The sequence below is a fragment of the Cyprinodon variegatus genome, unplaced genomic scaffold, assembly GCF_000732505.1.
Source record: "Cyprinodon variegatus isolate N-32 unplaced genomic scaffold, C_variegatus-1.0 Scaffold18, whole genome shotgun sequence".
Classification (NCBI taxonomy): domain Eukaryota; kingdom Metazoa; phylum Chordata; class Actinopteri; order Cyprinodontiformes; family Cyprinodontidae; genus Cyprinodon; species Cyprinodon variegatus.
In genome coordinates, this window is record NW_015150471.1 from 1242719 (window position 1) to 1255202 (window position 12484).

Below are 12484 nucleotides of genomic sequence, written 5' to 3' on the forward strand. Positions count from 1 at the left end.
TATATATATATATATATATATATATATATATATATATATATATATATATATATAGTATAGGTTTAGCTTAGATTATGGTAACTTATATGATAACCTCCATCTTTAGTTTGCTGACATCATAGTTTTCAGAATAATAAACATATTTTTACAATCCAGGCATTATACCTGTAAGATTTGTGGTTTGATTTAGACATAGAGTACTTGTAGTAAACAAGACTTACCCGAATATTTCCTCCATAAAAAAAATCCACATTGAAACCCATTTAAATGGATGGATATTTTTGTTTAGTGACTTATTGAACGTTTCAGACTGGTTGTATCAATCAAGCTCATTTAAATAAACTGATAAAAATCAACTCAATTTAGTAAAACTGTCAAAGTAGAGATGTTGAGGTGTACAGCGGACAGCACAGGACACAGTTTCAGTCCATTTTCTTTTTGTGTGCGCTGCTGTGATTCCCCTTTAGTTCTTTTCATTATTTACAACTGCATTGTCCCATATCCATCTGAGAGCTTGGTGCAACCATGTCGGTGTTTCTGTTGTATTTGTTGTGGTGCACTAACCGCCCCATTCTCTCTTCCTCTGCAACCTTTCCTCCCTTGATACGTTCCTGTTTTTCCTACCCCTCCGTTCCCTGCCTCTTCCTTTTTCCCCCCTTCTAGATGATGGTGAATAGAACAACAGAGGTACATCTTCTTTTCTTCTACTTCTTTATCCTCTTCTCATTCTTCATCCATGCTCTCCCCTGCAAAGCCTTCTGTCTGCTAGCATGAATGCATAATGCTGGCGTGAATGCTTTTGCATCTCACCTCTGTGCCTGTTGATGAGCCTGCTTCACATTTAGACGTTGCTTTGTGTGTATGCAGTGACTAGCTTTCCCAGCAGTGGAGTTTAAAATCTGCATAAACACATTTTCTAGTTCTCTTATGCCCCACATGTGGCCTTGAAGTACAGATCTAGCTGAGTGTGGATGTCTGAAAAAAGAGCTATTGGTGCTGCAGATGCTCCAGTTTTACTCTAAATGTGATGCTTATGTGTGAAAAAAGAGGCCAAAGCAAAAATACTCCTTGTTAGTACTTCTAGATTGACAAAGAGAAACATTTACAAAAACGTTGCACTGCTTACTAGTCTTTACACTGGAAAAAATCTAAATCTAGATAAGTCATTTTTTTCTTAAAATAACTGCATTTGTTCTTGGATTGAGGTTAAAGAGACATTTTGCCAATGGAACAAAACGATTTACAATTAAAATAAGAAAACACAATTGCATTGTCTTATTTCAAGTGCATATTATCTAATTATCTGTTTTTAAGAGTAAAAATGCTCATTCCATTGGCAAACTATCTCATTTACCTACTCAAATTAAGGACAAATACAGTTAATTTAAGAAATGTTTACTTATTTCTAGGTTGCTTTTCCAGTCTTTGGTACAGTTAACGGTTCACATGTCTATAAACCTAGTCTTTTGTAACTATGATTCTCATTTGGATTTATCTTCATTTTAAAGAAATAAATTAAAAGGATGTCTTTCAGTTTGTTGGGATTTCTAGGGATGTAACCATTTATTCCAATAGGATCTAAAAGCAAAGGGTTGTTCTCTTAATACATTAGTCGACTTATTCATCATGTTTCACAATTAAGCAGACCATGAAGCCATGGATAGTCTCATCCTGGTAAAAGGTCGAAATAAATTGTTAAATTAACTGTTTAACATTGTTTGCTTTGATTAAAGTGACATTCATTTAAATACACTTTATTTGCTTGTCTTGCTCTAACCACAATAGAGTAGTTATCTATGTGAACCTACAAGAGATTCTGTTGCAGTTGTCAAAAACATCAATTTTGGTTCTCTGCTGCTTTTTATTTTAATCTCTGTTAGTCATACTTAAAAAAGTACGAGAACATATAGTTGCATGTTTAGTCCGAATCGTTTCTTTGGTTTTTTAGGCGTTCAGTTCAAAACATGGTCACAAGTTTAAGGTGGAGCTTATTGTCTTCTGTTCAGCAGGTTGGATGGAAACGCATGTTTGCCTGCATGAATGGTTTCTCTACTTCCTGTAAAATGGAAGCATGTCATTAAAGATCAGAGTGTTTCCTGCAGCTAACCTACTTTTGATAATTCTAAGTCACATAACCTTTGGGTACTTTAGGATAACCCTGAGGAAAAGGTCACATTTTTGTTAATATTAACACTCATTGGCCAATATTTCTTGATCCATATCCTGGTCTTTAGTTGCTGGTCTGCCTTAAATCACGTCTGTTTATCTAATGGCCAACGAGTGTAATTTAGCCATAAAAGTAAAGCGTAGCTCTGGTTTGACAGCATGTTTGGTTTCTGCTCATGTAGGGATTTTTTTTTGTTTTTCTCCCTGCCTGTCTTTGGCCAGTTAATCCTCAAATCTCGACTCTTCGTGCTTTTAGCCTTTAACTCTTATTGTGACAGGGTTTGGTTGGTCCTTGCTGCCTGTTTTAATTTAGTCTGTGCTCCTTTTCTGTCTCGTCCCTTTCAGAGCGGATTTACCCCCCTCCACATTGCGGCTCACTATGGCAACATCAATGTGGCGACACTGTTGCTCAACAGAGGGGCAGCTGTAGACTTCAAGGCCAGGGTAAGTACCTTATGAAGTGCATGCTGCAACAAAATGCTCCATCGGCGGCTTCAGTGTTTATGTGACTCTGCAGCTGCTTTGTCAGTCCATGGGAGAAAACATAGATACCTGGATCCCTTTTTTATCTGTGTTATTAGGTCACAGAGTAAACGATAAATGTTACATATTTTTTAAAATTATTTTGCAAACAGGTGTGCAATTTTTTCTTCTGTTTTCAATATATTAGTCAATAAAAAAAATCATTGCAATTTTAACAGTTTTCATACTTTACATTTTGTCACATTATTGTCCATTATTGTCCAACTTCCTGTCGCGCTTTCTAAGTCACAGTTAGTTGCGTTCATTGGTCAGAGCGTTGGCCAATAGGCACAGACATGAATTGAAAAACAACGGGTTGTTCTCATCAACAATCTTCTGATGTCTCATTCATCGGGGCCAGACTAAATTACACATTTAGTCTTGTTTATTAGGCTATTTAGAGCTGCTGTCAAGTACCAAGTAATACAAATTATTCAACTAGATGCCATAATATTTACAAATAATTGGTGGGAAAACAGGAAAGGAAGCTATGGAAGCAGCCTTGCTGGAACTTAAAGTTGACTGATACCAGTTTAAGTCCTCCTTGCCAGTAAGTGGCGCACTCCCATGCTCTCCTTCTGTACTATTTCTCATCAGGTCTACTAACTTTATTAAACTTTTAACATACCATGTCAGAAAAAACAAAAACAGTAACCCTGCTTCCTTAAAGGTATAAATGAGGATTTTCACAAATCTTTGAAAGGACCTGCCTCTCCAAAATAAAATACACATGCACAACCCTGTACCCACTCCAGAGAGGGAAAGCTTATTAAACACATGCAAGAGCATGCATCCTCGTGTATGCTCTGTTTACAAGTTACTGTTTGCATCGCTCATACAAGCTTACTCTCCAAAAGAGGATTTGTAATTTTTCCACTATGTCAGACTCACCACCGATAAGTAAAAATGAGGACGAGCATGTAGGACGGCCTTACGTAAACATATCACCAGAATTATTGATAGTTAGGAGGATCACTCCGTAAAAATTAAAAAATATCCACTGGACTTGGTCTCCAAGATTTGAAAACGCTGAAATTTACTCTCTGAAGAGAGTTAATTTTATTGTTTTCAAATCTTGGAAACCAAGTCCAGTGGATATTTTTCTTATTTTTATGGAATGACTATGACCTGGATGACTGAGAATCTTCATCAGCATTAGGAGGATCACTTATTTTAATAATTAACCTGGAAAAATAACATCCTCCACTATATCTTTAAGTCAGCTCACCCTCTGTTTTGTTTTGAAAAGGTAATTTCTCAGCTCTTTCACAGAGCTATCAGGATTTGGCAACGCCTGGTCTCTGTCTGCGACTTCAAACTATAGCCCCATTTACACCAACCTTTTGAAACCGTGCCAAGATCAGTCTGAGCATGGCAAGTGAGATAACTGTTGAGTGTAAATGGCATGGAAACTGAACCGGACTGTGCCAGACACAACAGAACCGCGCCAACATGGTACTAGTTCATCAGTAGGGCTTGGTGCGGTTCATTTGGGGCTCGGTACTGACAACAAAGAGTGCATGAGCAGACTGCGTCATCTCCTCATAGTCAGCCTCTGTAATCCTGAAATTTCAGATATTCATAAAAATACTAGCTTACCTACAGTGCCACATGAATTCCAGTGATGATTCTGCTTAGCAGTGTGATGAACCTCAACCTCTGTTGTTGTTTCCTACTCTTTAGCCATGATTAGAGTATCGTTTGTCGTATCAACTTCCCAAAAAAACGACTATGTCGATTAAATTCACCTGCCTTCTTCGCCTGACCATCCGCAAAACAAGGAAATATCACAATTATAACCAAACTTTCTGAATGTTCATTTGCTTGTTTACGTTTAGAGAGCAGTAGTGCCGCAGCTCGTCACTAGGAGGCGAGAAACCGAGCCAGCGTGGTCTGTAAATGGTCATAAGGCACCAAGCTTGGCACTGTCAACTGATCCAAGCTCGGCACGCATTGGTTTTTAGAGGGTAGTGTAAATGGGGCTTAGGTTTCCCTTTAGGGAAGAATCCTTTCATGTCGTAACTCAAAGTTATCATCTTTACTAGAAGTTAGACACTTTGTATTTCTTTTGGAAACATAAATTAAGGTAATATCACTAATTAATCTCTATGTGTTATTGTTGTTTCAACTGTACTTAATTACAGAATAAAACTTAGGATGCAAGGTTGAAACTACAGTTCATGTGCTTTAATTTAAAGCAACAGCATATTTATTTATTCCAGTTAAAGATTAAAAGGGAAAATATTACCTCCTAGTTGAGGATATTCATTTTCAGTGCTATCTGGTCATGTTATTTGCTAACAGAGAAAAATGTTTAATGAGAAATGTAACATTTACTTAATACACAAAGTATTTTTGCTGTCAGTTACCTGTAGAAATATAGCCAACATTACTCATTTTCCAATCTACTTTAATATTTTAGCACTTAAATAAAACGACTGTTTAGAGACTGTATGAGTGAGTATTTCCTTATTCTTTATTACAGAATGATATAACACCTCTGCATGTAGCATCCAAGCGAGGAAACACCAACATGGTGCGGCTGCTACTGGAGAGAGGGGCAAAGATCGACGCAAGGACAAAGGTACTGACAGGTTTCAGACCTTCTGAGATGTTATCAAAGAGGAAAACTGATCTTTTTAGTTCTGGTTTAACTGCAAAAAAATCCAAAACAAAATTTTTGCAAATGTGAGAAAGCACAAAAGTTCTTATTATTAAAGGTTGACATGCGCTCATTAAAGGTATGTATGTTAAATAAGGGTCTAAATAATTTTACCAGGATTGATTGATGGTATAACACAGAACTTCAGATAATTAAAATGAAATGTTGGCTCACAAGTTAAAATATTATTTTTTTTATTTACTTTAAATGGGTTAATTTTAATAAAAACTTAAACATATCAATCCATGTGCAGGTGAACAATGAGAACATGGAACCTCTACTGCACATTTCTGTAATACCACTAAACTTCTTATATAATTCTCACCAGATATTTAAACTTCTTCTTACCAGCAGCTAATTTAAACAGACTGGTTTCCTGGAGTTTAGTTGATGTTGAAGCCATTTAAAGAACTTAATTAAAGCCTGATTAATCTATTAAATTAATATTTATGTCTGTTTGAGATTGTTTTAATGTTGAAACACCCAGTTTCCTCCAGCTATCATTGATTATCTTTTGATTGGAGATGAAGTTCAAGAATTTTTTAGAATTTTTACCATCCATTCTTTGCTGAAATTAGAATAACACCATGCCATGATGCTGCCACCGCCATGCATGGCAGTTATTACCTCTGCCAGGGAGGTAATAACTGCCAAGTTTTGGGTCATATTTGTTGGTTTTCTTAGCAGGATTAGTTGAAAAGTTACGAACTGATCTTAATACATTTGTATTGGATGTTCCCCTCATGCTGAGGAACAATGAATTAAAATTCGGTAATGATCTAGATCATGTGCGTCTTTTAGCTATAGGCGTATGTCACAATATAAAGCAAAATGTGCTGCTGGCAGAGTTTTGCGCCCTCATTGCTTTTTAAGTTTCCATTGATTTAGTAGCTTTATTGTGCCTCACAATGTAGAAAAACTATCCCTGTTAAAGTTGTTACGTCCCCTGGCCGGGTGTAGGAGGTATAAGGGATCAACATAGGTTTAGACAGGAAATCAAGGAGTCAAAAATGCATTTTAAGAGGTTCATTCTGACATTTTTTTAAACTAAGTTTTATGTAGAGTGGTAATAGGTTCAGGCAGAGCTCATGCCAAAATAACAAACAAAACAAAGAAAAAGAAAAGTAGTCTTACCTAACTCAAACTAAAACCAAAATATACAAGCCTACAAAATAACCTGCCCAACAAGCACATAAACAGGAGAAAACTGGGGTTAAACTAAAGGCAGCTCTCCTCTACAAAAAAAAAAAAAAACATCTGAACAGGTTTCCATTGCAGGAAATTACAGCCCATTATATGCTACAAACAACCCCAGAGGTGTATGACAGACAAACGGCCCAGAGGCCCTGAAGTATAGCTTCACAGACCCTAAATAGTGTGCAGGCAATAGCTGATTGAGTTTAGACTCCAGAACACTGATCTCTACTTATTCACTGGATTGCTGAAAATAGTGAAGCCACTGACCGCCATATTAGTACTCCTATGGAGATGTGGCATAAAAACCTACTTGTTTAGCATTTGGCTGCAAAAACAAGCAGTTTGCTAGCTGTAGGAAGACATTTCACAGGTAATTTCACATACTGGATGTACTAACCAAGAAACTCCATATATACAGTACGCCGATGTATCCTGTATTATAGTTTCTAGGGTAACATTAGTCTGGCTATCTTGGACTGACTCGAATATATTGACTGAGTTAGCCATATACAAACCGTCTAACTTTAGAAAATAGAAAGTAGAGTAAATAGAAAGTAATTCACTGTGAAATGTCAATGTAGTAATTCTTTACTAAGTGACTGGTGAAGGTTCTCAGTCATCCAGGTCATAGTAAGCAAGCAACTCAAACATTTTCTTTTTTTTTTTTTTTTTTTTTTTTTTTTTTTTACAGTGTCCTGTCTGGCAAGATGGCAATAAGAATAATTGTCTTGATGCCAAAAGGAGCCCAACAGATTTTACTCAAACATTTTCAAAGTCTAATGCACAGACACAACATAAAAGTTTATGGAATCATTCATGCACAATTTGCAAATAGGAAAATACTATAACATTAATGGACACGTAATTCGGTCTTGATGTGAAATCTTGAAATTATATGTAATTACAACAACAATGTCATCAATACATGTACATGTAATATACATCATCAATTTAGAACTTTTGGCACATCTGTATTATTATGCCCCATTGACACATTAATTTTGTTGTGATGGATTTTTATCATATGTCATATTACATGATTTATAGACTTCATTGACTTCATACTGACTATGCAATGCGATATCCCTATTTTATGTATCATAAGTTACAGTAATCCACTTATGCTATGAATCAACAAGTGTGTATCAAAGTGATGAATTTATCTTTATTTTAAAAGTGTTAAGCCCCCCTGAAAATGAGAAGATCATCATTGTTCGATGCTGTAGGCAAAGTATTGTTTACATTGCAAAAGGTTTATCTAGGGAGTACCAATATGGTGGCCAGTGACTTCACTCTACCCCGTACTATCAGCGGCCTATCAGCAATTCCGTGAATAAATAGAGATAAGTGCTCAGGAAACAGCACCCAATCTTAGAGGTGGAGCCTAAAACACAACAAGGTGTTACTTGGGTGCAAAAAACAAAATGGCATCCATCTTTGGATGTGGCCAGAAAGTGGACAAAATGTTTTTTTTTGTCTATGCATGAGTTTTTTGTTTTTTTTTTATGTAGCACTTTAAGATTTGAAGTCAAATGTAAAGTGTGTTACAAATAAAATTCATTATTATTATTATTATTATTATTAGAGCTGAATGCCTGGTCACTGAAGTGAGATCAGATTTAACTGGTTGCTCTTTTTCACAGGATGGTTTGACTCCTCTCCACTGTGGTGCCAGAAGTGGCCATGAGCAGGTGGTGGAGATGCTGCTGAACAGAGGAGCTCCAATACTCTCCAAGACCAAGGTGCAACTTCAGCTTTTCCATCTTTGTTACCCTGACACTCTTACGTTCCATTAATTACTCCATCAATTTCTAACTCCATAAAAACTGTCACTATCTTGTCTCCCCAGAATGGTTTATCTCCTCTTCACATGGCGACGCAGGGTGACCACCTGAACTGTGTCCAGCTGCTGCTGCACCACGAGGTGCCTGTAGATGACGTGACGAACGACTACCTGACGGCTCTTCACGTGGCCGCACACTGCGGTCACTACAAGGTGGCCAAGGTCATTTTGGACAAGAAGGCTAATCCCAACGCTAAGGCACTGGTGAGGAGCAATACTTAAATCAAAGATTCAAAGAAATTAATTTACAATTACTTATACTGATAGAAACTCAGATAGGAAACAGAGAAGTCCCATTTTGACTTGGTTCTGCAAAAAAATCTTACAGAAAAATAAAAACTGGGGAGATCAGCCATACAACAGGACAAAGAGCATGATGGAAAACATATCACTAGCTTCTTTTCTGACGTAAGAGTGGGATTTGGGCTCAGTAATGGGAAAGGTCTGGGTGTGGTTAGAGCTCTGGGACTTTATGACCGGAGAGAATGAGGAGAGAAAAAAAAGAACACGGGTTGGAAATGAAGTCATACGACTGAGCCAAAAACCTCAAAGAAAGAGAAAGAGGGGGGGGGGAGACTACAGTTGGAGAGAAAAAAGTGAGCTGTAGGGAAAATTATCTATTTTGGGTGCCGAGCAGACTCGATCTTTCTCAATATGTTTGTCAGGTTTCTAAAGGAGAAGCTTTCAGAGGAAAAAGTTTTGTTTTTGTTTTAAACTTTCCATTTGGTGTTTGAGAGTTTTCCTCCTTTTCACTCTGCGGGACTTCAAACGAGAAACACAAAGACTTTCTTTGGACTATCTTTACTTTTTTGAAATTTACATTTTCTTTTTTTTTCTTTTTTTTTTTTTCTTAGAATGGTTTTACTCCTCTGCACATTGCCTGTAAGAAAAACAGACTGAAAGTGATGGAACTGCTTCTGAAGCATGGGGCGTCTATACAGGCCGTCACAGAGGTAGGGAATTTGTGTTTTTGTTCATGTGTGGAATATGTGTGTCATCAAAGCAACATATCAGCTTTGCTTTACAGAGCAGTTTTTCTGTGTCTGTACCAAGTGCCTGCACTGGCAATGAATTATTTAGTTCCAAAAGCTTGTTTTACGGAGGCTTTTCTTGTGCACATTTCACGCATCACATTTTTGCACATCTTTAAACTGCAAAAAATTGCTTAAAAGGCTCTGAGTGGTGAACAATTAACCACCTAAAAATTCAATCAACAGAAATCAAAATTTACATTTTAAACCATGTTAAAATGGCAATTAAGACACCAAAAAAATAATTTTATTTAGAAAAAAAATTCACTATTCTGAACATTAGGCTGTCGGTTTTTTTTTTTACGTATTTTGGTTGCACACTGTCTGCTACAATTCTGCACTGCCTTCTTTATTGTCTTTCTTTAGATCATTTGTAAAAGTTTACTTCCTAAGATTTTTAGCACAATCTTAACTAGTTTTTCACAAATTTTGACAGACACTGGTAAAAAAAAAAAATTGTTTTATCTCACAATCATCTTTCTCTTCACCACAAGGATTCATTCTTGGTGAAAAATTCTAAGATTTTTTATCGTGCATCTTTTTCGAGCAAATTGTGTAATCGTTTTTTTTTTTTTACTTATTGTTTTAAAAAAAAAAATAAATAAATGAAAAAGGTTTTGTGCTATTTGATAAATTAAAATTGTAATTTATTTTTTGTCACAAAGCCAGTGGTGGAGCTTGTAACTCTGCTACTGTCTCTTTAAAAAAAAAGCTTAAAAGAGTTGCATCATGTAATCGTGATAAATCTGCATAATCGGTACATCTTCATACAATGTTACGGTTTTTTCATTGTAGGCTTAGCTTTACTGTTTAGATATTTTCATGCTTATGAAAAAAAATCACCTTTTACACTTATTTTTTTCGACATGAATTAGGGCTGAAACAATTTATTGGATTAATCGTGATTAATCGATTATTGAAATAAACGTCAACAAAGTTATTAATCTATTAATTGTTAACTGGAGTGTAGAGACTCTAAAGCAGACAGACAGATCCACCTACCTTGAGCAGCAATTATACCAAATTGTAAGAAAAAACATGCGAAAATTTTGCATTTAAGATGGAAATCTGTTTCATCAGTCATTATGCTCTATACAGAACTCACTTTTAGTTTCACCTGGTTTAGTTTTCCAAAACGTCTTCTTTAAGGAACCTTTGGCTATCTAATTATTAATTGAAAGAAAACATATGAGAAAAAATTGAAAAAATAATCGACAGATTAATTGATTTGCATAATTATCGTTAGTTGTTCATCAGGTCAATTCAAATTGTGTTTATCTTTGCCACTAAATCCCCAATAATAATTTATATGCTTCTCCTGAATTTGTGACTCTTAATCTGGAAGTGGTGTCTTTTTGTTTTTGTTTTTGCCTCCATCTACAGTCTGGTCTGACGCCGATCCATGTTGCTGCGTTTATGGGGCATGAAAACATCGTCCACCAGCTGATCAACCACGGGGCTTCCCCCAACTCGAGCAATGTGGTGAGATCAGAAAGTTCCTGAATGGTTTCTTTTCCTTGTCACTATGCCTGGTGTCAAATATTCACTCTAAACTTTATTGGCTTCAATGGAAACTATAACACATTGTTGGAAGGATTATTAACCACATTAGAATAATAACACCATTAAACCTAAAAAGTTAGCCCAAATCTTCTACAGAGATGATTTTTTTTTAAGTTTAACTCATTCTTAATTAGTTTAGTATGTTGTGTTTGGTAAGGTTACCATAGGAACAGAAAGTAACAAGACATTAGTTATTTTAATAGAAATTAAAGATGCCTTGGCTTTGTCAAACTATTTAAAATACTTCCTCTAATGTTTTCTCAAATCTGCTTTTGCATAGCTTTTATTTTTTGGGCGGTCGGGGGTGTTTATGTTTTTCAGAGAGGTGAGACAGCGCTGCACATGGCAGCGAGGGCCGGACAGTCTGATGTGGTCCGATATTTGATTCAGAACGGAGCCCAGGTTGATGCCAAGGCAAAGGTACGTCATCTATTCATCATTTCAACATGCTTGTATGCGAGACCTCTGGAGTTGGTGTGTGTGTTCAGCTTTACTGTTAGAACAAGACGTAAATACCCTCTATAATAAAATGATTATATTTCATGCTGGTCCTTAAGGTCTCTGAATAGGGTGTGTAGCATTGGTTGGGCTGAAAATGGCATATTTGCTGTTCTATGAGCCCTAATACAAGCCTGGTTAAAAGCCCTAGAATGAAACGACAGGTTTTCTTCCTTTTATAGTATGCTGATGAATATTAGATGAGCCGTGGGCTGATTGGTTGGTTTATAATGAGGGAAGCTGCTGACCAAAGACGTATCATAGCAACAAGCACTCACTCACTAAAACATAGAAATTGTTGATATGGTAGGGTGACCAGATGCCATCTATTTATACCTAAAAAAATGTCCGGGGGGAATTTCTAAATCGTCCAGGATTTTGGTCGACTACAGTGCAGCACTGGAGCCTTCAGCTCCAGGACTGGTCCGGGAACCCTGGGGGGGCATGGAGCCAGTAGGGGACGGAGCGACCGACCCGGTGACAGTAGCCTGCCCCGTGCTTCCCCCCGCCTGAGTTACCGGCCCCCATTCCCCCTCCTCCGGCTGCGAACGGGCGGCACATGGCTCTCTGCTGAGGTCCAGTAGAATCAGCGGCCCAGCGGTCGACACTTCATACCCCCTAGATATGCTAGCATTACTATCAACAGCTTAGCAAAAAAATAATACATACAGCTTGCGTTTGTGATGACCTTATGGTCGGAACAGCCCCTCGTTTCAGTAAAAGAAGTTTAGCAGATCCTCCTTTGAACTGTCACCGATTTTGAAAGCTGTCTTTGATAAAATGCTTAGAAGAAATGAACAGCTGAGCATCAAACTTTGCAGGGATCTTCTGAAAAACAAAAAAAATCCATGCCTGTCGAGTCTTTGGATCCTTGGGAAGACTGTGGAATATGTCCCCTTTCTCCGTGCAGCCTGGAACACTGTATTTACGCCCGTGGTTCTGACTCATTTTCAATAGCGAAACTGCCTGCTTTGTAATTCTTGTAGAAGTTAACCCAACTGT

The 12484-nt window shown here is 37.1% G+C and overlaps 1 protein-coding gene across 4 annotated transcripts in view; it reads left to right on the forward strand.

Annotated features, from left to right (window-relative positions):
- The window catches only part of LOC107092921 (ankyrin-3-like), a 168710-nt gene that overhangs the window by 69194 nt on the left and 87032 nt on the right, over positions 1 to 12484 (forward strand). For 3 of the 4 annotated variants that reach the window (XM_015387693.1, XM_015387642.1, XM_015387681.1), the window contains exons 5-12: positions 664 to 687; positions 2512 to 2610; positions 5174 to 5272; positions 8191 to 8289; positions 8397 to 8594; positions 9245 to 9343; positions 10805 to 10903; positions 11306 to 11404. In XM_015387693.1, coding sequence (XP_015243179.1) covers positions 664 to 687; positions 2512 to 2610; positions 5174 to 5272; positions 8191 to 8289; positions 8397 to 8594; positions 9245 to 9343; positions 10805 to 10903; positions 11306 to 11404 — 816 coding nt within the window. The remainder of the gene's footprint in view (positions 1 to 663; positions 688 to 2511; positions 2611 to 5173; positions 5273 to 8190; positions 8290 to 8396; positions 8595 to 9244; positions 9344 to 10804; positions 10904 to 11305; positions 11405 to 12484) is intronic. The other variant, XM_015387702.1, reaches the window with a different exon arrangement.